We start from the raw sequence: 25,547 nt of genomic DNA, 5'->3' as shown, positions 1-25,547 counted from the left end.
GCTGGACCAGGCTCTGGGCAGCTGCAGTAGGCAGTGGGCAGGCTGCAGACAGCTGCACCAGGGTCTGGAGCTCTGGCACTGGCTTCATGGCGGTGATGGCTGCATGTTCCCCTTGGCGCACACAGCAAGGAAGGGACCAGGGGGCGCAACCCCAGCTTCTCCCCTGCCACATGCCCGGAGGCATGTGTGCTCCCACCACCAGCAAACAATTGACCAGGCCCCTCATGAATCCCCTGTTGTCTGTCTCTAGCATGCAACATTGAGGCATGGGTGGACATTGGGGTGTTTTTGGCATTCCAGCCAAAAACGTTGCTGACCCCTGCCCTAAGATGTTCCTCAGTCTACAGAGGATAGAGGAAGAAACATTTACAGACACACTGGATCTTCTGTTAATGCAGCTTTCTGTGCTCTATCCATCACCCTCAACGCATACCTGTGCATGTGGTTGTGGTGGGAGGGATGAAGTGGCATTGTCTTATCCAGGCAGAGATGAGAAGGTTGCAGTAGGATAAATTAGCAGGGGACATCTGATCCCAGCCTTATGTTCTCAGCTCTCAGCTGTCTTGAGACCCAGCAGCAGCCCTTGTACACTTCTTGCCTAGAAGAAACCTTTTGAAAGGCTTCTTTAAAAGCTGATTATACACTTGTCCTTGACTTCTGATCAACCCACACTTTAAACGGACAACTTGCTTTTTTTGATAAAATGTGAGTCTGAGCAGGTATCTTCTAATTCAGTGATTGCATCATTATTGTTAATAGCAGGAGACTTCTAACTAAAAAGTTAATTCTCTTGATAAGAATTAATAATCCAACACCTTACAATAAAATTAACTCTGGATTACATAAGTAGACTGCTTAAATTCTGTGTGTCAAGATTTAGGTTGGAGTTACTTAAGTAATGGCCAAAGAAATCTCATGGTTAATGCTTAGAAGGTTTCTTCCTGCCTGTATTAATATTACAAGTTCTAAGTTTGTCTATCTTGTTCATACTAGAGGTGAATTACTAGCCAATCAGCATCCTCAAACTGTAGCGAATTGTGAGCTGTTGTTAGTTGCAAGTTATACATCTTTTGATATTTAAATTCAATAGTGTCTGTTTAACCCTCTGCCATTTGGTTTATGACAGGGGTGTCCAACCTTTTTGAATGTGGGGCCAGATCATGAACTTTTTATCACCCAGTGGGCTGGTGAGCCATATTCAAACACCCTTTGTCCTGGGCCAGAGAGACCCTGCCTGTGTAGCCCTACTGCACCTGCCTGTTAATGCAAGGTTCATGGTAGCTACTGGTGGGCAGGGGCAGGAGGAACCCATTCTGCATCCAGCCAGCTACTGCCCCAGAAACTGAAGGGGAGAAATAAATAGCTCCACATCTCCATCCCCCGAGCAGCGCAGTCCCACGAGTCGGTGCTGCCTGAGGGGGGCTGGAACGAGGCGGCTGCTGTACCGCAGCCCCTCACCCGCCCACCTGCATGGCCCTGCTCACTGTGGTGCCTGGACGCCCACGCGCACAGCCCTGGTGGCCTCAGCACTGCGAGCCTGGAGCACAGGGTCCAGCAGACACCAGCTCCTGCCGCCTCGCCCCACAGAGGTCACGCCAGGACACTGCCTGCCGAGGCCCCCCCATGCTGGCTTCCCACATGCTGCTGGAGACAGGAGGAGGCCGGCCAGGTCGTCACCAACCAGCAGAAGTGACCGGTGCAGGCAGGGGGAAAATGCAGCTGATCCCCTGCCGCTCCAGCCGGGCTCATCCCATCCCGAGCAGCACGCTGCTTCGCCACTTCTGCTGTCTGGTACAGACCCGGCCAGCCTCCTCCCGTCCCCAGCAGCTTGTGGGGAGCCAGCTTCAGCCACATGCTTCTCCAGATGGGATGAACCCAGCCAGGTCAGCACCGGCCAGGAAAAGTGGCGTGCAGCTGAAGTCAGCTTCCCACGTGTTGCTAGGGACAGGAGGAGCCCGGCCGGGTCTGCACCGGCCAGCAGAAGTGGCGGTGGAGCCGTGTGCCGCTCTGGATGAGACAGGACGAGCCCGGCCGGAGTGGCAGGGGCTCAGCTGCACTTTCCCCCTGCCTGCACCGGTCAGTCCCTAGCGGCACGTGGCTCCGCCACCGCTTCTTCTGGCTGGTGCCGACCTGGCCAGCCTCCTCCTGTCCTCAGCAGCACGTGTGAATTCAGCTGCATGCAGCTCTGGATGGGACAGAGCCACCTGGGTCGGCACCAGCCAGCAAAGGCGGCAGCGAGCCATGTGCTGCTCAGGACTGACCAGCGCAGGTAGGAGGAAAATGCAGCTGAACCCGTGCTGCTCCGGCTGGGCTCATTCTGTCCCAAGAGGCACATGGCTACTCCTCTTCCCATACGCACTGCGTTGACAATGTCAAGCTGACGCAGTGCGTGTGGGAACCTTGTCACTTCCCCAGCCCTTAAGTACCCATTAGGAAGCTGCTTGAGGGGCTGGGGGAGGGACAAGGGTTTTGTTTCCTGTTGCAGCATTGCGGGCTTCAGGAAATGCCTTGGCAGGCCATATGTTGGACAAGCCTGGTTTATGAGTTGCTACTTGAGAGCCCTCTGATAAATGTATACAGGCAGTATGTTTCATGTGTTGATGCTAGATTAATATTTCTGACCAACCTTATTAAAAACAAAGTGAACTTTTTAATTGTTCAGAGCTCAAGGAACAGTCGTTTTAGTCTTGCCGTATCTCAACAAAATGTTTTGATTCTTTTACGTCTTAAAACTTCTTATATGCTTATGTTAAAATATTGTTTAAAAAATACAACTGACAAGTAACATAATTTAGCTTCCAGACTTGAGTCCAGTAGAAAACAAAGAGTATAAACCTGGTCCAATTGGAAAGGAGCGTTCATTAAAGAACAAAAAGGTGAAAGATGCCCAGCATGGAGAGTCTGATGGACAGGAGAAGCCCAGTCCCACTGCTGTCAGAAGTCCAGAACCTGTTACTACAAAAGAAACCAAAGCAGTGAATGAACTGAGCACTGAAATAGGAACAATGATATCAGTCTCCACTCCAGAGTTTGGAACTAATACAAAGGTAGGAAAAAAGGCAAAAATTTAGTGAATATTAATGAGCAATATGTGTAGCAGGGCTGTCTAACTGGCAGCCTGTGAGAGGCTTAATTATAGCCTCCAGACTCCTGATCCGCTGCTTCCCCACTTGCTGTCTTGCTGCTGCTGCTGCCGCCAAAGTCCCCAGGCTCCCCTGCTGTCCTCCAGCTTCCACTGGGGGCAAGGCAAAATGGCACAACCTATAGGATCCTGTGCCTGAATGGTTTATATATATATATAAAGAGATATATTTTGCCTCATGTCTCTTGTGCAGGGGGTGTCTGCATGGTGCAGCACATGTACCTTGGGGCTGCAGGGTGCATCAGGGGCTGTGCAGCAATGGGGTTGGGGTTCTCGTGGCATGGTGTTTAGCCCATGTAGCATGTTGTGTAGGGGGTTTTGCACCTGCATGACATGTGGGGTGAGTTGTGTGGAGACTAGTGCCTCTGCTGCTTCAGGAGTTGGACAGCCCTGGTGTATAACATAGCTAGTACTTGATTATCTAGAACAGAGCTATTTTTTGCACTGATTATTTAATCTCTAAATTCATCTGTCATGTGGTTGCCTGCTAATGGCATTTACCTTCATAATAAAGCCCACAAAACACAGGAATTGAAGAGTGAAGTGCTTGTTTACCGTTCGTACCATCATCAGAGAATTTAAAATATATATTTGCTATAAGTAATGCTCTGTAAATATGACTGGAGGTCAAATATTTATCACTGCTAAGACAGAGTAACAGAGTGGAATTCCTAACTAAACAATGGAAAAAAAAGTCTGTCTTGGTTCTTAAGGTATGTGGAGAATAGCACCAAAGAGGTTTGAATATGCAGAAGCTCTAAAGTCAAGGATTGAATGTGCAAGAGGGATGTGCTCAATCATGAGCAGAGAGCTGCAACAGCATATGGAAGTGAGGCTTGACTGGAAACCTTCAACTTGGAAACTGAGCACCACACTAAGGGAAAGAACATATTTCTTGTCTTGAAATAAAACTTTAATAGGGATAAAATTTATTTAAAAGTTGTCAGTCATTTAGATACCCAAGTCCCACTTGAATTCCAATGAGACTAAAGTACTTTTAAAAACTTTGCTGATGAATATCCATTAATGAGTACTGTTGTAGCACACCTTGACAACTGTTTAAGCTTCACTATAGGTTCTCTACAGATAGCTTTGCTGTTCTGTGCAGATTTTAAATGATGCCCTACAGCAATGCTTTTTTTTTTTTTTTTAATTGACTTCACAATAGGCAGCCTGAAAATGAGATTGACCCAGGCTTCCTTACAATGCTACTGCTGTAATGGCTCACTGAAGACTAGTGGCATACAGGATAACTTGAAAGTAGCCTGCATATGACTAAGCAGTGCAGGATATTGCTATCAATGAGTGGGAGCTCTGGCTATAGAAAATGGGTTCATCACCTGGCAGCTATTAAAAAGAATATCCAGAGTTTTTAAATTAGATGCTAGGAATCGTTTCAGGAGAATCTATACAGCCCGTTAATGAGGTAGATTTATGTTCCATGCTGTCCCATGCAGGGAGCTTAATTTTGAATGGAAATCTGACTAACCTCTGCCAAATTATTGTTCTGTGGTTATTTTTTACATGCTGAGAAATTGGTTTAGAGTGCTGTTGCCCCCATGGAAAGGCAGCTTGTGCCCATAACTCAGCCATTTTCAATCCCAACTATATAGTTGATCCAATAAAAGATATCACAAAAAAGAAACAAACACCCTCTCTCATGCCGAGGGATGTGAGGGGCAAGTCACTTCAAAAACATGTTTTAATAGTTCTAACTTAATTCAGTTCAAACAACTCTGAAAGATCAACAATAATTGTTGCCGAGTTGCCATGCACCTCAGTAAATTGAGGCCAATATACGCTTTGGTTAGGGGGGCCACACATTGTTGCATACTTAACCAGTATAGCATGAGAGCTCTGTCCTTGCAAAGAAACAGTCTCTAATATCTACTGTAGTTTGTTGTTTTGACAGGTTTCAGCTGGTCCCAGCGGTGATGGGATTTTTGCTGATTTTTTTTTTTAAAGGGTTCTGACAAGTTTGAATCTTAAGTTCAGTGCTTCAGTTCTTCTGTTTTGTCTTCTGTGCATTTGACTGTATCAGGCTTTGCTGAACCAGCAGATATAAATTGCTAACAAACACGCTCAAAATTAGGATCAATAATACCTTTATATTGCCAGGCAGGATTGGAGTGTAACCTATACTGAATGGGTATTCTTGGCAATTGGAATGGAGGCTATGATTTCACCTTGGCTGTGCAATTTCTTCCCACCTCCCGCTTCTGGTTTGGGCCCCACTTCCTGTGTTGAGTTCACTGTGTGGGCTGACCTTAATAACATCTTGTTCTAGTCCCAGGGCCATAGCAACTCATTCTCACCTGTCTGAAGTACAGAGAACAAAACCATCTTCTTTCCAGGAAGCCTTCATAATGAGAGGTGTGTCAGAGCAAAATGCTGACCATCACTAGCACTAATACATTAATCTTTTTCTATTCTCATTTGTACCATCAGGGAGATACCTTCAAAAGGGTTTTGTGGTCTTTCTGGATTCTTTATTAAGTAAAACATCTGAAAAGGGTAGAAAAGTAGAAGCTTTATAAACCTTCAATATTGGAGTGGTTGTGGGAACATTGTGTCATCTTTCTGGAGGAAGGCTTAAAAAGAATGAGTGCTTTGGTATGGAAGCTGTCCTAAGTTGGGCAGCATTTGAAACTCCCCAATGACACTTCTTCCCAACTGGATAATGAGTCAATAAGGTATTAATAAAAATTGTTTCCCCCCCAAAATTCCTTTCCCTTTTAAGTTCCTTTAGTTCCACTTATTACTTATGGGTTCTTTGGTTACCCATCGATTCTTCAAGCAAAAGCAAGAAATTTAAGCTCCCTATATAAAAACTAGGTAAAGAGAAAAAAACATATTAGAGAAGACTTTTGGGCTTTTTTAAAGCAAAAATTTGGTTCTTTTTATAGTTTGCCCTCTCACATTTTCTGACGCTGTTGTTTTGGTTGTTCAGTACCTTGTAAGTTTTGTGGGTTTCTTCAGCAAAATGTCTTGCTAAATTATTAATAATCTTGAGCTATTGAAGGAAAAGGCAAATGTCACAATTTTTATAGTCTGAAAAGAAGACCCCCTTACTTTCTAATTCAGTGAAAGAAAGGTTAATGTCTGAACAGTGTTTTCAAAAGTTCTTTTTAGGAGCACTGGATCAGAGCTTCTGAAACGTTGGGGTTCAGTTTCCAGTTCTACAACATGTTTCCTGTGTGATCCTGAGAGTCATTTAATTTCTTATTTAGTTCACCAACCAGATAATGGGGATGATAGTTCCTTACCTTGCAAGAGTGTTATGTCTGAACTCAGTGTTAGCAAGGCACTTCTGTATAACTGCTTAGTGCCTATACAAATGTCTGGTTAGAGCTGCAAATCCAGAAATGTGTCTTGCATCCAGTTGCTTCAGTTAAGGAAATGGTCAGTTCTCTGGTTTGCTAGAATCTTTTTGGTCACTCTTTCAGGAAGCCAACTGAAATACCAGCAAAGACTATCTTAGAAACTTCCATAGCCTTGATGTCAGACTCCATATCCTCCATATGTTTTGTAAGGAATACTAATACAATTTACAGGGTGTGTCGAAACATCTAATTCTGCCAGGCACAAAACAGTTGAACAGGCAGTTAAATTTCTCTTGGCAGTGTTCTTTTTACTAACTCCCTGCTCTTTACTGTAGTCTCTAGAGAGAAACAATGTGGTGTTCAGGCTGGATTGTACTGCTGCAGCCAAGGAAGGAGCAGAACATAACTCCTTTACAACCCCCACATTGTGCTTCAGGGAGACTCTGGCTGTCCCTGAGTAGTCTGGGTCAGCCAATCAGGGCTGCCCTGCACACTGCAGCCATCTCTCTCCAGACAGGCTGAGGGAGCCTGCAGAGCACCCTGAGGTGTGTGCACAGGCCCCCCCCCTGGCTGTGCAGTATCAGCACTGCAAGCTCTACTCCTCAGTGGCTCAGCATTCAAATGTATGCCCAGGGGTCTCCTGGTAAGTTTTTATCTACCAGAAAACAAACCTGATGGAATTTTTCCCAGATTGTTTGAACATGTGTATACATCCAGATCCTGGATGCCCCAAAACTTTTTTGGGCAAAGGATTCATTTTTATAGAGGAAACTTAAAAAAACAGTAGTTGCAGAACACTTGGACAGCAGTTGCAAAACAAACTGGGACACACATACAGGGGTGGGAGAGTTTGTTTGGGGGGGGTTCTTTTATGTTTCGTTGGGTTTTTTGTATTCCAAAGAATGATGGATTTGGCATCAGTTTATTGGATGGATACTTGTACATTCTGATTCAAAGCATTTCTTAGGTCTTTTGCCAAAATATATTCATCCTTTTGCAAAATAAACGCAGACCTTTTTACATGGTACTCTTAAGTGTCTTGGTATGTTAATCGCTGTCTTGTCTGCAGTCCTTGTTAACATGGAAAATGGGCATATATACCTGTTCCCATGCTTAAACAGTAAGCCTATTTCTCAAGTCTAATACTTGTTGTCTGTAGTTATATTGGCATAATCTGAAGAATAGGACCTTTGTGGTTATGTACATTGGAAATGATAAATGTGTCAGCACTGGTAGTGAAAATTCCTGAGTTTGGTTCTTCAGTCTTGTCCCAATGATGTTCAGCCCAGTGAGAGGTGGAAATAAGAAGCAGCCTGGGAAATCTTAAAGCAGAAGACATTTCTAAGACACACATCTAAAGCATCTGATTGTACAATGCCCAGTAGAAATCAGCCCTTGGTCTTGGTTGTGATCATACCACATACTGGGGAGGTTCTTTGGGTTGCATTCCCTAGGTATCTCAAGTCAAAGCATTCACCAGAGCAAATGCATTTTGAATATTCTATTTTGTTTACTCTGATAACGAGAAGTCTAGAACTAAAATAGGTCACTGGGCCTAGTATGTCATCACCAGCTTGACAATGCCTTGATGGAAGTTAATGTTGTCACTGCAGAGAACAAAATAGTAATTTTCAAGTCAATGTCAGTTGGTATACCAGGCTTGTTCACTATATATGTATTGTTGAGAAGTCCTGGAGCTAATGATGGCCTTCAACTCATAGTACGCATATAGCAAATGGTAGTTGCTGGCTACAACTGCTTCAGTAATAGTGACCATCACGTCTTAATGTGGTATACCTAAAGGAAATGTTAGATATTAAAGCAGATGAGCTTACTGGTTTCACCATAGATAGACTGGGATCTTCATTCCCTTCCTTCCATTAAATCACTTTTCAGTGCAGAAATCCAATGGCACACTTCCTTATTCAGGGGAAAATCACTAAATAGGCACTTTCAGGAAAGGATTTAGGAGCAATAGCAGTTGCATTTGTCTCCCTTACAGCATCCCTTGCTCTAACTCATTTCCTTTCCTAATATGTCTGATGTTAGGAGCTTTTTAAAATCATTGTTTAAAGGATACTTTAATATTGTGGAACTATCGCCCTTTTACTGGGACTCCTAAAATCTGTTTGGTCACACTAAGCTGGCTGGCACAGGAAAATAATATTTGGAATATATTACTACTACTTTTTCTCAAGAATTTTAATATAGCTTCAAATAGTGGTGTTAGAATGAACCCAGCTTGTTGTCTTCTATGCAAAATAATTGTTTTCATGGACTTGGAGCTAATAGTTGTCCTTGGTTGTAATCTTGACCACTCTTCTGGTGCAGTATTTCTGAAGGTCTTCATCTTTGTATCACTCATATGAGTTTTGCTTTCTTTCCATACTAATATTTCTTCCATTTATTTACTGCTACATAGTATTTAAAAACCTGTTCAGATGTATTTAACTTTTTATATGTTCTAGCTTTAGAAGTGTTTGATTCAAATTACGTGATTTAGGGAACCAGGCCATCCAGGGATATGCTCTCTCTGAGAGCTGAACTCTTGCACAAATGTATCTAGTATTTAGTGACTCAGCAGTGATAGGCCTTCTGACAAAATGAATAGGTGGTGGAATAATGTCTGTTATTTGGTCAACTGCTTCTGTAAAGACAGTCTCAACAAACAACCCAAAAACTAAATAACTAGTTTAGTTAGGGGGTTTGTTTTTTAATTGAATTATTTTTCTTCACAGGAGTCTGTGACAGACTATACTACACCTTCCTCTCATCCTAATACTGTGGCCACTAGCAGTACAAAAATGGAGGAGACTTTGGTGACTAATGTAAGTCTTGCAGTGAACCTTGTGACTTGGAAGACAGGAGAAAATGTTTTATGCCTGCTGTTTTAAAGACAAAAGTTACTACATTCACTTAGCCATTGCTTAGGGTTACCTTGATGCTAACCTACTGCTCATTTTTGTAATTCTGCTCTAAAAGACAGCTTCAGTTTGTCCCCTAGTTCATTAATGGTATTATGTAGTGTTTGATGATAAACAGGGTAGAGAAGCTGGGAAGCACAGGTAATTGATAGAAGATTTAGATATTCTAAAATAGATGGAGTGTCAAGATAGCAATATTAACAGAGAAACTGTTCTCAGCAGCAATTAGTAGAATGGTATTGGCTTCTCCTGACCTTTACTAATGGAGTCTATAAACCAGGCTGAAAGATCACAAGATTTTTAAAACAAAGGCAGTTTTGAACTGAATCATGAAATGAATTAAGGCTGTCAGAAAACAAATTAGCGAAGCTTTGAAAGCAGACAAAAAAATGTCAATCATAATGCATAAAGTACAAATGTGGTGATGTGGTGTGTTTGCTCTTCCCACAAAGCCAGCAGTCCTGGCTTTGTGCATTTGTTGTGGTGATTGTGTGTGCCAACTGCTATATGACTTGAAGTGACTTCAGCTCTTTCTTGACCTTGTGGAGGGGTCTCTGTCAAGGTGGAAACCTGAAGTTTTGTGATTCTGCTGTGTGAGTAATGCAACCATAACTAGGTCAGAGTTAGCTATGTGTGGATTTGGGGAGGGGAGAAGCATCATCTATATAGGTTCTGCTCCTGCATCTCCCCAAAGAGGGCTTGCGATGTAAATTAATTCCATAAGTATATATGTTAGTGATAGCAGCATTCTCATGGTGATATTGTGTGTAGCTATTCTGCATTACCCTTTCCTGTTCATATTGCTATGATCCTTTTGTGGTGTTTTGTTAGTGGCAGACTAAAATTGGAGGCAAAGTATTCTGCTTTGCCTGAATTCCTTGGTGCTAGTAATTATAGTGTGTTCCCTTGTTGCCTGCTAGAGTTGGATTATGTAAGAATTGGGGGTTCCCAGCAACAAGGGATTTGTGCTCTTGTCTGGTTTCAGAGTTTTAGTCTCTGTATCTTTAGGTTAGCCTCATCTCATCCTGTGGCAGCTCTGCATGACTGTAACTAAATGAAAAGACAATGATGGACAGGAGTAAGAGCCCTACAAGATGGTTATGGCAATGCTTTCTCAAACCTCGCATTAGAACCTTTAGCAAAATCATCACTGGCATTTTCTTGGGCAAAGATATGCATGGCATTTTGTCAAGTTCTCTCTTTCCTCAGTTTGGACTTTATGTATGAATCCCACGGAAAGTTAGGAAGCTAAAAATCACTATATTCAAGCATCCGCTGGCAGGTTAATTTCTGCTTATTGCATAGTCCTGTGACTTTGGAGAATAAACCTTCCTCTTTTATAGAGTTGCATCTCAAAGCTTAAGCGGACACTAAAATCAGTGTGTGCAATGGGCCCTGTAAAGGCCAAGCTTGGCTTGGGGATAATTTTGTGTGCCTTGTTACACTAAACTGATGTTTTGAGCTAATTGACATTTGATTATACAGAAAACATTGGTGCACAGAAAAAAAAAATGAGTCTGAAGTCTCTCTTCAAGAGATGACTCGCATTTCATGAGCACATCCTAAACAGCCTTTCCCTAACTACCAAATTTTCATCCTGTTTTGTCAAAACATCCCTGCCATATGCTCAAGCCTTGAAGAAAATGTAGTCCATTAGCACTGCTTGAGCTTTTGCTTTTATGGGGCTTTTGTAGTAGACTTAGTTAGAATGTGATATGTGTTGCCTGCCTTTCAGGTGCCCCTGCCCCACACCCTTCCCCTCCCTAGGAGGGAGACTCTACAACAGAGCTCCAGCCTAACTCCAGTTTCTCCCGCTACCGTGGACCTCACCCTCAAGGTATGTACCACATCCCTCTAAGGGTCATTTTCTTGCATGCAGGGGGAAAGTTCATGGAGATCTTGCTGGTGAAGCTTTTTTAGAGCCTTCCTTTGTTTCCTCTGCCAAATTACTTTTGCATATAAACAGTTAGCTGAAAAAAGAGGTATCAAAAGGATGCATTAAACTTCTAAATATTTTTAACTCCGTTTTGCATTAATACTTGGCATCAGCCAATGTTGACTACCGCTACCCAGAGGATTAATCCTAGGTACATGAAAGAATATAAAATATCATACCATGCTATTCATGATAGAAACCCATCAAATTTTGACTTACTAGTAGACAGATCTGTGCAAAACAAGCTGGTTAGTTTTGTGGTGCAGGTTTTTAAAGAGCTGGCTAGCATGGTGGTTTTGGCAGGCAGTGCTTGAGTTTCAGTGTGTGTTTGGTTCACTAACGTGTGACCTATAGAATCAGATGATTGGAGTAGTAGATAATGAAGGGTTGAAAGTTAAGTTCTGTGTAAAGAGTTATTGCATCTTATAAGCCAGTTATAAGTGCTTTGGTATTTGGTTGGCATTTCATGCTCCTTTACTGTGTAGCATTATAGAACAAAACTGTAAGAACTTTTTGATTATGGCATTTATTCAGTTTTGATGTTAGGAGTTGGTCTTTGGTGTGCTCTGTAAGATGCTAACATTAAATTGATATCTTGGCTACAGCAGTGTTGAAGTATTGGTATTCTTCAGTGCCCTGGAAGAGCGTTGTGATGGTACTCTTTGAAAAGCATTGCAGTTTCTGGTATTAAGGTAAAATGTTGTTCAAGATGGAACTGTCTCAGAAACAGCTGAAACACATCACTGGAGACAGAAGTTTTGAAACTGTCAATCCTAGTGAGCTCTTACCTCATTGAAATGGTTGTATGTCAGATCAGAGCATACTAGATTATATCATTATAGTACCGTCTGTTAGTGTTTGCTATAGTTACTGTTAACTGTTGTCTGTTAAATTTTCTCCCCTTTCTTGTTTAATATTTTTCTTGAGAAACTTTTAATGCCCATTTCTTTAAAAAGAGTAGTTTTTATTTAGGGGAGAGGGCTAAAAAAGAAAGGGAGTAATTGAGCAAAGGACTCTGCTTGCCTGTTAGACTTCAGTGTAACTACCTATAATCTGGATTTTATCTCAATGTTAATAAAAATATATCTGGTTCATATCACTAAATACTTGATACAAATAGGAATGTTACCATAAGGTGATACTTTGAGAGTGCCACACTAGTTTGCTGAGCAGAGTGGGAAGTTTATTTTGTGTATTTTCCTTATGTCCAGTAACTTCTTGTTCTGGCATTTTGATTCCATGGTGACTTGTTTCTTAATAAATGATAGATTGTATGCATGATGAGGAAATATATCAAAAATCTATGCTGCAGTGCAGTGCTCCCTGAAGGTGCCCTTTGAGTATTACTGCTTGATCTGGAAGCCTTTCTTTTCCTCAGTTATCCTCTGCTAGTACTCAAGTCTTGCCTCTTCTGCAAATTCTAAAAGGCGGTTGTTTCTAAAAGTTGGTTCAAGGCATGTTGTGAGCCTACCACCTTCATGACCGTTTCTCTGCCTTTGGTAGCCCTACAAAAGAGCTGATTTTTCCTGATCCTGTTTAATGTTATCCTTGATTTTTAAAAGACAATTTTGGGGGTACAGCATCAAGCAAAATGTTTCCTCCTTCCTTTAAAAGATAAGGCTCTTTGAGAAATGGAATAACCTTCAAAACTTCTCTTTGTTTCTGCATCTCCTGTCATGGAAAGCTGTCTGTAAAGTGGCACAGAAGGAGCAGATCATTATCGTTGGTTCTGGTTTTCAGCATCACTCTGCTAGGGTATGCCTTCCCATCTTGGAAGGCATGATGAGACATCTGCTTTCTTTGCATCAACCAAGATTTCGAAGGCAAGCCAGGCCTGCGAGCACTCACCCAGCTATATCATTGACCAAGGCTCTTTGGCAGGGAAAGCCCAAGATTGTCCTGGACTCCCCTACGCAGCACACCTCTGTTTTCAGAAGGTGTCTACAGTTCTTTTATGGGTAATAGATTCCTTTGTCAAGGAATCTGGCCTCCATTTTGTTTTCCTAATCAATAAGAAAAATCTGGATTTGCATATGGAAGTATACTTTAGCTTTCTGATCAATTTTTGTTTAACAAATGGTGAAGCTCTGGATAATTTAGGTGGGCAATGAAGCCCAAAAGGAATCATTGGTTGAAAGAGAAGAGAATAAAAGAAGAGAGAGTGCATCGAAGACCACAGAAAAAAAGATTTAAACAAACTGCTTTTCAAAAGCTGGAGAGCTGTTTTTTCCCAAGCATGCATTTGGTTTGTTGGGTGCAGCATAGACACCACTGGAAATATGTAGATCCTTCTACACCCATACTTAACCCTTTTTCTCATCGTGCAAGACAGAATGACAGTTTTTCTAAAGGTGTTCTCACCCTTGAACATGGGTAGATCCCAAAGCAGGGGTGTCGAATTCATCTACCTATGTGGGCCAGATGAGTGGTGCAAGGATGGTCCATGGGCCAGATTTGACTCCCTCCACTTCCTCCTCCTCATTCTCCTCCCCCAGCATACAGGATCTTGCAGCCACTCCATCTGGTCTGGGATCCATGCTGCATGTGGCACGGATCCCAGAATGGTGGGAATGGACTCCACCTGCAGTGCAGTCCTGCCTGAGCAGCAGCTGTACTGTATGTAGTGGGCACCCGTGCACATAGATCCTGCTCCAAGCAGTCCAGGACTCGCACTGCACATAACACCTACAAGCAACATATGCAGCACATTTGGACTGAGGCAACTACCGTGTGCAGAGAGCCTGCTAGTGGGCAGACTGCACCACGCCACACCTGTTCTTGCTGCTCAGGGATTTGCGCCATGTCCCATGTGGCATGTGAATCATATGTTTGTCACCCCTGTCCTAAAGATTCCACTGCAGGCTCTGTATTATACAAGTCATGAGAAGCCTGGGTCAGACTGGATCCTAGGCAGTGAGGTTGAAAGGCAAAATTCAGGATGACTATTCTAGCAGTTGCTATTACTGGAATCTTTGTAGATCTTGCAACAAAACTGGACCTGGCAGAAGCTTCTCTGCAAATTCTAATCAGGCCTTGTTACCCATTGTCTTTTCCAAGCGGGAAAGGTTCTTCAAGATCCAAGCAGTGATTTCTGATCCAAGCGTCAACGATTAATAGCTGCAAATAGTTCTGATGGTCTCATGCAGAGATCACTTCATGAAAGAGACTGCACTATTGTTTTAAGAGTTTTATATTTGAACTACTATTAAGAATGTAATGTTTCTCTCTAGCTTTGAAAAGTACTTGTGCAATGATGGAAATGCTGTGTAAAAGTTCTAAACTAGCCTGTCTGATGACTTTAGTAGGAGAGACTTAATTGAAGAGCATGGGCCTAGGAAGGTAGTTCCAAAATAGGAAAGGGTAGTTCCAAAATAGGAAATTGATGACTAATTTTCTGTTTTGTATTTGTGTTTGAACTATTTTGGGACAGTTCTTCTGTTCTTTTCCATTTTACCCTTCAGTAGAAATTAAATACAAAACTGCATTTGTTTTCAAATCAATCAAAGAATAGAACTTTGATAATTATCAATTTGTCTTCAGCCCATTTTCTACACATTGGTTTTTCTGTACTGTTCTGTGATAGCTAGACAAAGTATAAAATGAACTTGGGAGTATCTAGACCTTGCCCAAATTTAAATAAAATGAAGTGGTTACAGCTATTCTGCTTAAAGTGGAGACACAAGGTCTTTAGAGGCTATATATTCAGTTGAAAAGCTCCACATAAATCCAAATGTCCAGGCCATTTTGATTATATCTGAACACTGAAAATATGCTTGCCTCTGTGCAAGATAACAGCTAATGACAGTCCCCTGCCCTGAATGGTTTATGATCTCTGCTAGATAAAGAACTGCAGATTAGACAACTAAAGCAGTGGTTCTCAACCTTACCGGACTCGAGATACCCCTCATTAGATTTGGGGCATCCATCAAAGAATGCCAGCTCTTAGCTTTCTCCAGTGTTTTTTGCTTACAGAAAAATAACAAAGCAATTTTTCTTTTGCAAAGAACTCCGAGAGACCACAGCTGGTCAGCACGTTTCTGACACCAGATTCCTATTTGAAATCTCTGGGTTTATCTTGTGAATTATGTAGGTGATTTTGTGGTTTTCCATAGCACTGTTCAGAATCTCTTTGCATCCCAGGATGCTTTGGTTTCCTGGTTGAGAATTGCTGATCTGGGTTTCCACTTGCTTGATTTCCATGATCAAGATAGGAAAAGGTGTGGGTTGCTATAGAATTCCCTAGACCATATTTAGGGCTCAGATTAGAAGGTCCAATTTGTTCATTAATACATCTCCTTCCCTCTGTCAGTAACAAGTCAGTAATTTCTAGAATTGCAGTAAATTGTAAGGTTTATTGCTAAAACCATAAAGGGATAAAAAGTCTTATTGGTATTGCCCCAATCAAATAGTAGACTTGGGTCAATAGGAGGAAGACCTTAGAAATTTTTAAGAAACTCTCCAAAAGTCTGTTTGATTCTAATTTTATTTTCTGCTGTACAAAATTTAAAAAATGACTCGAAGTAAAGGGAAAAAAGGTGGTAAAAACCCCTAATGCATATAATATGGAAGAATACTATATTTGGCACAGTTTCAATCCCATAATTATTATGTAATGCTTTTTGTATTTGCAACCAAACATACCACATAACTAGTCTGCTTACCTCATTTACAGAGTGTTAAAATCACAAAAGATGATAAGTAGTTGTGTTTAGTATATCTTTTTTATAAAGGACCTCTACATGTCCCTAAATGGTTAAAAATTCCATTGAAGACGGAGGCTCATGTTTCTTAAGTTGACATTTGTCATTGAAAGGTGCATTAGCTATATCCAGTCACAGAGGAATTCTTTGTACCTCTGTCCCAATGTCTTATCAAAACTTTTTTTTAAAAGAATGTCTTCAAGAAACTATTTTAAAAGTAACTTAGTTGCATAAGAAATTACATTTATCTTGTTTTCCTTTTTTCCCATTGCATCTCAAAATAAATAAAACAAAGCAAGTGTTACTTTCGATACTGAATATTAAAGTGCTCAACCAGTCAGATAGTTAATGAGAACTATTTGGATAGTCCCACTTCAGATGTTCTGTTTTTGCACAATGCTACATTCACACAAATAATAACTGTAAAACAAGGAGGCTTATATGTCTAAAATGTCTTTTCAACTAAAAAGAATATTTAAAATGTGAGGAGCAGCTGAGCCAAAACCTTCTAAATAGATTATTTATGTTTTCCCCCCCAAATAGATGGAGTCTGCACGCAAAGCGTGGGAGAATTCTCCAAATGTGGGGGAGAAGAGTTCACCAGTAACCTCAGCAGCATCTCCCATCACTGGTAGCAACAGTGGCAGTAGTAGCAGTAGCAGTGGACCAAGCAGTGGTAGTTACAGCTCTTTCTCAAGTGCATCAATGCCTCCTATTCCTGTGGCATCAGTTACACCTACAACTTCACTCTCAGGTACAAGTACTTTTAGATTGACTGTTGCATTGCCCGTTTTGCCAAGTTTGTTTGTTAACTTTTGATTATGTCTCCCTTGTTTTGAGAGAGATTCCCCTTTTGGAGGAATGTATACAACTTTCATTAAAAGTGAGAGGAACTGTACTCCAGTGTCTGGCCAGAACTAGGGCTCATCAGAAAGCACTACTGGAAGAACTTTGTTCCCATATAGTTTCACTGGACAGCCTACTGAATAGAATGCTGGGATAACAAGCTGGACTATGGAAACTTATCCCTCCTTCTCTTTAGCTAACCATACAGAAAATGTAATGAATAAAAGTGGCTTTCCTGCTCTTAATTTTCACCCAGCTGGCCTTGGAGAAGCCAGAAACTGAAAGCTTCAGAATTCCCCCAGATACCACAAAGTTTCCAGTGTTTGCTTTGCTTTGTGTTGCTTTACTTTAAAGTAGCATCTGAAGGGCTGAACTGACATCGAGCCTACCTATATCAGACATAATAATGCTGTCTCACAAGGTTTCCATATAAAAAGTTTCTCAACTTCTTTGCCCAAGCATTAACAGTAATGTGTCTGATCCTACTGCATTTCACTTGAGAAAATGATTTAACATTTTATCAATTAAATGTCAGCTTGCTTCAGCTATAGCTAATAACTTAATGTCCAGTGTTGTGCATTGCATACTCCTTTTAAAGAGGAGGAAGCATTTAGGGTGCTCTTAAAAAATTTTTTTTTTAAATCCTGACCAGTGATATTGCCTCTAGCCTTTTCTGTAATTTACTTCCTTGGTTCATGATTGGAATAAATATAACTGATTACATAAGTACTTATTATTACCTCATATCAGTAGTAGTCCATACTTCCAGAGTTATGCCAAAATGTTGATGTTCTCACTAAAAACTAGACCATTTTAATTACTATTTCAGATAAACCATTTATGGTACCTGATGCCTCCTTTTTTTCTTCTATTCTAGGAGCTGGAACATACACAACCTCTTCACTGAGTACAAAGACTACAACCACCTCAGACCCACCTAATATATGTAAAGTGAAACCACAGCAGTTGCAGACAAGCAGCCTTCCTTCAGCCAGTCACTTTTCCCAGCTAAGCTGCATGCCATCCCTTATAGCCCAGCAGCAACAGAGTCCACAGGTCTATGTGTCTCAGTCTGCAGCAGGTAATAGTGTATGGTTGGGAAATAAGTGTGTTTGCCATGGAGTTTACTTAAGTATGCTGATAGGGCTTTTTAAAAATGCATCTGAATACAACTCTGAAGCTAGCAAATTCAAATAAAGGCTTTCCTGCCTGCAGCAAAAACAGAATGATACTTAATTATCCATTGATATGGCTCTGTCTATATGCTGTGGTCACATGCTACCCTTAAGTATGTATGTGGAATAGTGTAGAAGATGGAAAAAATATCTTATGAGCTTTTTTATTTTAAACCTATTTTTATTTAAAATTCACTAGTCTTTCTTTAGCAAAGTTACTTTTTTGTGAGACTGCTGTTTAGCCATTAAGAAAGCAACTTTTTCCCTTTATGCTACAAGTTAACATGCTTTAAACAAATCTAAACAAGGCATTTAATGGGTCTCCCCAGAATCCAGGATGTCAGGATTCATAGCCACAGATAGCTTTGCAGAAACTCTAAGGGCAGTTAAGGGCCAAATTCTTTTCTCTCTGAAAACTTCCCCAGCCCTTCCTTATGGCAGTTTGACCAGTAGTCAACATATGCTTGAAAACTTGTTGCTCTTTATCTGGCTGCTGTTCCAACAGTAGGTGTTAAACCTGCCCAGAAGGAAAATATTTAGCATTCAGATACTAATTTTCTTATTTTTCTGAGGTCCTGCAGCTCAGATCCCAGCTTTCTACATGGACACAAGCCACCTATTCAATACCCAGCATGCACGTCTGGCTCCACCTTCCCTGGCTCAACAGCAAGGCTTTCAACCAGGACTTTCGCAGGTATTTGGAAATTCATCTCATTTGGACCTTCATTTTAAAGTTGTCATAACTGGAGCACAGTTGACTGGGGGGAAGAGTCTGAAAATATGAAGCTGCATTGCCTTTCCCACCTTTAATTCAGCCTGCTGTGTAATACAGCCTTATCTTACATTTAACCTTCTTGTGAACAAAGCTTTCTTTGTAGAAATGTTCCAAGAGAAGCTTAATCTTAAAAAATGTACTTCATACAAGAGCAAACATTTATGCTAGAAATGTTCATATGGCTGCAAGATGGGCTTATTGTCCTTGAGTACTATTATGGATTGACTTCCTACAGTTAAAGTTTTGTCTGTATGATTCTAGGGAACAATGCTATAGAGTCTTTAATTTTAAAGCAGGGATCAGCAATGTATGGCCCATGGAGCCACTGGTTGCAGACCAGAGTCAGGGGACTTTGGTGCCTGCACCATGAGCAGCAGGGAGCTTCCACTGCGCTGTGCTACACTGCAACCAGGAGGCTGGGAGAAAGTGATGACTAGCTCCTACTTACAGCCTGCCTTGGACCCAAACAGAGTCATTCTGGTTCACTCCTGGAAAATGTTCTTGACCATTTACCTAGAGCATGATTCTTAGTTGCCTAACCTCTATTTATGGACTTAAAGCTATAATAAATTAGCTGGCCCATTTATTGCAATTTGTTCTACTGGCTAATTACCTGTCACTGTTTTTAAAATTAATCAATTCCAATTCAGTTCTTTTAGCCTTATCTTCCAACCCCTGGATCTTTTGCATTTCCTTTGTCAGGTGGCTCTTGCATATTAATTACTGGTTTCATTATGGAATAGAATATATACATGGTTGGAAACAGTCCAATGAACCTGGGAAACTTTGAACTGTTGAAGCTATTATGTTTTGCTCAGAATGTCTCGGGCTTGATTTTAAAATGCTTTCAGGATTGATTTAACTTCTGACCCCTATTTTAACTGGGGTTTGGTTCTTGGACTGCTCTCACAAAGCTGGGACTATAAGTCTGTTGCTTCTGAGACAGGCTCCTAAGGCCTTGAGAGTGCAGTAGTAGAGGTAGCCTGGGATTCCCAGATGGAGCAGGTAGTCTTCATGGAGAGGCTACTTCAGAGCCACAGACTCTTACAGCTCCATGAGCTGCTCACTGAAATTGGTCTTAGCAATAGCAGTTGTAACTGACTGCCTGTTTTATAGAGCTACAAAAAAACTAGAACTCTGGATTCTATAGTTTTATAGAGCAGGTTTCAGGCCCCAGGGAGTATATTTCATTTTGGAAATGGCAAGTCAGTGTTGCCCCAACTTTTTTCTTTTTCAGAATTTCTGATTTACTGGAAATTTTAAGAAGGGTTTTGTTCCCATTTGATCCAAAACAAAACTTAATAAAACAATTTTTCAAGACCTTGGAAAACAAATGAAATTGGAAATTGGCTATTTCAGTCAGCTGTAACCAGGCTCTGCTAATGCTGTAGCTGGAACGCTATTCCTGAAATGCAGGGCCAGATGCTTGATCCTCAGATAGTTTAATAAATAAGTTATGGGTTGTATTAGTGCTCTCAACTAAACTGCACACATTGCATGCACCTAGTGCATATTTAACAGGGAAAAAAATGACTGAAGTCTATTGTAAGCAGCCAATAAATCTTGTTTCTTTTGTGGCTGCTTTTTCCCTCTCATGAAAAAATCAGTGGTTTTAAATCTACAGTTGTCATGCATAATAAGGCATGTGGAAATCGTGCCAAAGAAGAATAAATTAAAAGGTTTAAATTTCTTAAAATATGTGCTCAAATATTCTTACAAAAGACATCCTTAGAAACCAGGGTAATATGCAAATGTTGCTTTCCTTGCTGTCAAGTTATTAATTGCATCTAGTTTCAGTTTAGAAAATTCTCTGTGCAGTATTTGGTATTTGATATGCAACTACTTTTTAGTCTCCCATTTTTCAGTTTGATCCATATTGAAAACGCTGGTACACGTTAAGTGTAGGACATTTTCTGTAAAGTTTTGACTAGCAAAATATCATCTACGTGTGGAGTGTAACTACCTGTTTTTATCACAGCCTGCTTCCGTTCAGCAGATACCAATCCCCATCTATGCACCTCTGCAAGGACAGCATCAAGCCCAGTTGAGTTTAGGAGCAGCCCCTGCTGTTTCTCAGGCTCAAGAATTATTCAACTCCTCTTTACAGCCCTATAGGTAAGTGTTTTGCTTGAATGAGAAAATAGGACATGAGATCAGTCTATGGTGGTGAAAAAAATCCCATCTTGTCCCTCCACTCCCTCAATACATAATTTTCAAATGTTAGTCTCGTTCAAAGTAATATTGAAGTCTAATTTTAAAAATCTTTGTAAATGGTTGAACAAGAATCTAGTAATAAAACTTGACATGTACATAAAGGACCAGCAGATAACCTTTTTTATTTCACAGTGCTGCAAACTCTGTGGCAAATTACAATGTTGTTATTTCCATGGAAATGACAACTATTTTTTGAAAATTACTGTAAGAGAAGTGTGTGCGCTGTCTTGAAAACATCTGACATCCTGTAATCCACAACTGATTCTCCTGAGCACTTCATTTTGGGGGTCTTTTGTATTGGCTTCATAGGAACTCATTCAGCCCCCACTTATGTGCAGGAATGGAACTCCTGTTCAGTTCTGTCTTGTGCTGCAGTTTATAAACTAACATTAGGAGTGAGGTTTAACTGCATTTTAAATGTGGTTTTTAAAGAGACAGAATTAATTTAAAGGAAGACTTCTGAGAGTATTTCTTTTAGATGTAGAAATTGTACTTGAACTCTTCCATTCTGAAGACAGCCATCCAACTAGAATAAATCAGTTCTTAATAAAACAAAAGTAAATATTTCCAGGTGGACTGATAAGCCAAACTCCAGTGTTTAGTTGCTGAATGAGAGAGGATGATGCAGGGAAAAATGTATGTATAATACATTTAATATTAAGGACTATGGTCTTGGCAATCATCTCAGCCTTTTAGATTATTGTAAAAATATTAGTTGTTAAAAAGTAACTGCTGACATCCACATATTCAGCTGAAAATATTAAAGAGCTGTCACAATTGCTGTAGTGAGGCTTTTGGAAAACCTTGTGGCCAAGAGAACAAAATGGTTTATTTCCTGGTCAAATATTGCCATTAAATTATGTTGTACTTGCTTCCCTGCTGCCTGACTGTATAGCAGAAGTGAACAAAATATGGCCTGTGGGCCAGATCCAGCCCACCAACTGATTGAATCCAGTCTGTGGGGGATGCCTGCCAATTGGTTGGAGCCAGCCCATGGCTGCCCCCATGGTGCTCTGTATGGGGCTGAGCCCCACGCACTTTGCCCGAGGCAGCCCATAATGCAGTCCTGCCAGTGCTCTTCAGATGGTCCAAGCCCTGGCCAGTGTACACAGCTTCCGGGGGGGGGGGCTGCTCCCAGTGTGGCTGCAGCCACCCAGGTGCTACTTGGCTCCCCCCACCACTTCTTCCTGCCCCTCCCGTGCCGCTCTGGGTTGTGGGGAAGCTACATCTGAGCGGTTTCTGCTTCAGTGAGTGGGGCTCCAGCTCCCAACCACTTTCCACCCACTTGGTCCCCCGCAGGTAGCGGCTCATGATACCCAGCTGGTGGATTTGGGTAGAAGACAACCTGGAGCTGCAGCTCCCCCTGAGCTCCCCTCCCTCCCCCCCAGCAGTGCAGCAGGGGCAGGAAAAAGAGCAGCCACTGGAAGGTGGGGGGTGGGGGAGCCAAGCAGTATCTGGGCAGCTGCAGCCACAGTGGGAGCAACCCCACCAAGAAGCTATGTATACGGGCCAGGGGTGGGAAGGGGCAGGGCTTGGCCTCATGCAGAGTGCAGCAGGGGCAGTCGCAGACTACATGGGCAGGGGGCAGACTACCTGCCCTGCACCACCCTGGTAAGCTCTGCTGTACGTGCTGTCTGCACCTCCTCCCTTTCTCCCTCCCCCACCCCTGGACAGCTCTGGGCACCAAGGATGCAGGCAAGCCCCCGAAACGCACACAAGCGCATGCACACACAATATATAAAGTAAGACTTTATTTTGAGCTATTACGCAATTGCCTTTATATGCACTACTCAAACACAAATCAAGATATTTTAATAAAATTAAAATATATCTATAATTTAACAAATTATAGATAAAATTATAAATTATATCTTCTAAAAGATTTTGTGCGTTACCCTTGACAGCTCACCAAAACTTGTTAAGTGGCTCTCCAGCCAAAATAATTTCCCACCCGTGCTCTTCAGCATAGAGACCAAGAGCAAACTCTGCTTTCAAGCAAATGTATGTATGTTGCATATGGCAGTGCAGTTAGTTAAAATGTTTCTGGGCGTTCTTAGTACCTCTGTTTAAAATGGCTTAGTATACCAAAAAAAGTGTAAGGCATTTAAGTTCTTCACTAATAAATTATGAAGTCCAGTTGTGTTTCCCTAAATTGGAGGCCAGCAGCTCACAGTATTTTCAAAGGGAATTGTTGTATATATAGCACCAGTTCAAAAAATCTTCCCCCCCTCCCAAGGCTAGTAGAAATGTGTACTAGTTCTAGTACAAGTGAGCATAATAGATATTTCTAAATCTAGAGGTTATTCTTCTTTGTGCTTGATACACAGCCTGATCTTTTGTAGGTCACAGCAGGCTTTTATGCAGAGTGGTCTTTCTCAGCCATCACCAGTAGTTCTGTCTGGCACAGCTTTGCACAACTTCCAAACAGTGCAGCACCAGGAACTTGCCAAGGCACAGTCGAGCCTTGCATTCCAGCAGACTTCCAACACTCAACCTATTCCCATCTTGTATGAACACCAGCTTGGTCAAGCTTCAGGACTAGGAGGCTCTCAGCTTATTGATACACACATCCTCCAGGTACGGAGCTTTTTGATACTGGTCTTATTGGTGAAGATAATGCAAGACTGAACCAATGGCGGGGGGAGGGTTCTGATGCTTTAGTATTGTAAAATGCAATCTGTTAAACGGTATACTGTCCAGACTTCATAGTTTCATAGTCAGTAGGGTCAGAAGGGACCTGAGCAGATCAAGTCTGAACCCCTGTCATGGCAGGAAAAAGTACTGGGTTTAAACAACCCCAGCAAGGTGTTCGTCTAACCTCCTCTTAAAGACCCCCCCAGGCTAGGAGTCACCACCACTTTGCTTGGAAGCTGGTTCCAGATCCTAGCTGCCCTGACAGTGAAGTAGCACCTCCTGATGTCTAGCCTGAATCTACCCTGTGCTAGCTTGTGACCGTTATTTCTAGTCACTCCTGGTAGTGCTCAGGGGAACGGGGACTCCCCCAGTGCCTGCTGGTCCCCCTTGACTAGTTTGTAACAGGCCACTAGATCCCCCCTCAGCCTTCTCTTGTGGAGGCTGAACCCATTCAGGTCCCGTAGCCTCTCCTCATAGGGCCTGCCCTGCTGCCCCCGATCATGTGGGTGGCCCTCCTCTGGACCCTCTCAACACTGTCCACATCCCTCCTGAAGTGCGGCACCCAGAACTGGATACAGTATTCCAACTGCGGCCTGACCAGTGCTGCATAGAGGGGGAGGATCACCTCCTTGGACCTGCTGGAGATGCATCTGTGGATGCATGACAAGGTGTGGTTGGCCTTCCTGACCGCATCCCCACACTCGGCCCATGTTCATTTTGGCATTAGTAATGACACCAAGATCCTTCCCAGCCTGTAGGTCTGCTGCTGGTTCTTCCTTCCCAGGTGCAGCACCTTGCACTTGTCAGTGTTGAAACCCATCCTGTTCTCATCCACCCACCCCTGTAACCTGTCTAGGTCCGATTTGCAGCCTATTCCGCCCTTCTAGCATGCCCACATCCCCCCACATCTTAGTGTCGTCAGTAGACTTGAATAGGGTGCTTTTTACCCCCTCGTCCAAGTTGCTGATGAAGATGTTGAACAGCGCAGGTCTTAGGACCGAGCCCTGGGGAACCCCACTGCCCACATCCCTCCAGGTCGAAAATGACCCATCCACCACCGCTCTCTGGGTGCGGCCCTCCAGGCAGTTAGTGACCCATTTGACTGTGTAGGTGTCAACACCACAGTCCCCTCGTTTTTTAATGAGAATGGGGTGAGAGAGAGTGTCGAAGGCCTTCCTGAAATCCAGAAAGACTACATCCACTGCTACCCCTGCGTCTAAGAATTTTGTGACCTGGTCATAGAAGGCCACCAGGTTGGTCTGACAGGACCTGCCTCTAATGAACCCATGCTGGTTGCCCCTAAGTATAACCTCCCTCGCTGACCCCTCGTAGACATGCACCAGGATAATTCTCTCAAAAAGCTTACCCAGGATCGAGGTAAGACTAACTGGCCTATCGTTTCCTGGGTCCTGGCCTCTAACTAGTATGGGAACATCGGCAGATCCCAGATAGCCTTTCTGAAATTGTATGCGTGAAACTGAAGGCCTTCATAAAACCAGTTTTTACCTTTAGTTTGTTAGGCCCACCTCCATAGTAGTTATGTGACATTGATACAAGATAACAGGGACTTTTAGTGGTTCCTTCATAGCATCTTTTTCAGAGCATCATTGTGTCTGCCATTGTAACTGGTCTCCACAGTCAGATGTGCCTCTAATTGTGTGTGTGGTATTTTGTTAATTCTTATTGTATTCAGTATGCAGGAATATTCTGCTTTTGGATTTTAAGTGGAAGTAGAAACTTCACAAATTTGAAATTCTTAGTTTTTCAATCTTTTTATGATGTAACAACTTAAGCAAGCTGACTTAAAAGCCAGAATAATATGCCATTTTTTTAATCATTTTTCTTAATTATTATTTTAGTGATGTGTTTGTCAATTTC

The 25,547-nt window shown here is 42.1% G+C and overlaps 1 protein-coding gene across 13 annotated transcripts in view; it reads left to right on the top strand.

Annotated features, from left to right (window-relative positions):
- The window catches only part of PRRC2C (proline rich coiled-coil 2C), a 102,799-nt gene that overhangs the window by 62,309 nt on the left and 14,943 nt on the right, over positions 1-25,547 (top strand). For 7 of the 13 annotated variants that reach the window (XM_014605166.3, XM_014605165.3, XM_014605162.3 and 4 more), the window contains 8 exons: positions 2,796-3,047; positions 9,204-9,293; positions 11,125-11,226; positions 16,569-16,779; positions 17,749-17,952; positions 18,619-18,740; positions 20,800-20,936; positions 23,378-23,612. In XM_014605166.3, the coding sequence (XP_014460652.1) occupies positions 2,796-3,047; positions 9,204-9,293; positions 11,125-11,226; positions 16,569-16,779; positions 17,749-17,952; positions 18,619-18,740; positions 20,800-20,936; positions 23,378-23,612 (1,353 nt within the window). The remainder of the gene's footprint in view (positions 1-2,795; positions 3,048-9,203; positions 9,294-11,124; positions 11,227-16,568; positions 16,780-17,748; positions 17,953-18,618; positions 18,741-20,799; positions 20,937-23,377; positions 23,613-25,547) is intronic. The other 6 variants (XM_014605167.3, XM_014605164.3, XM_014605173.3 and 3 more) reach the window with 4 other exon arrangements.

The sequence above is a fragment of the Alligator mississippiensis genome, chromosome 5 (genome assembly GCF_030867095.1).
Source record: "Alligator mississippiensis isolate rAllMis1 chromosome 5, rAllMis1, whole genome shotgun sequence".
In the NCBI taxonomy this organism is placed as follows: Eukaryota; Metazoa; Chordata; order Crocodylia; family Alligatoridae; genus Alligator; species Alligator mississippiensis.
This window is presented reverse-complemented; position numbering and strand designations above follow the sequence as displayed.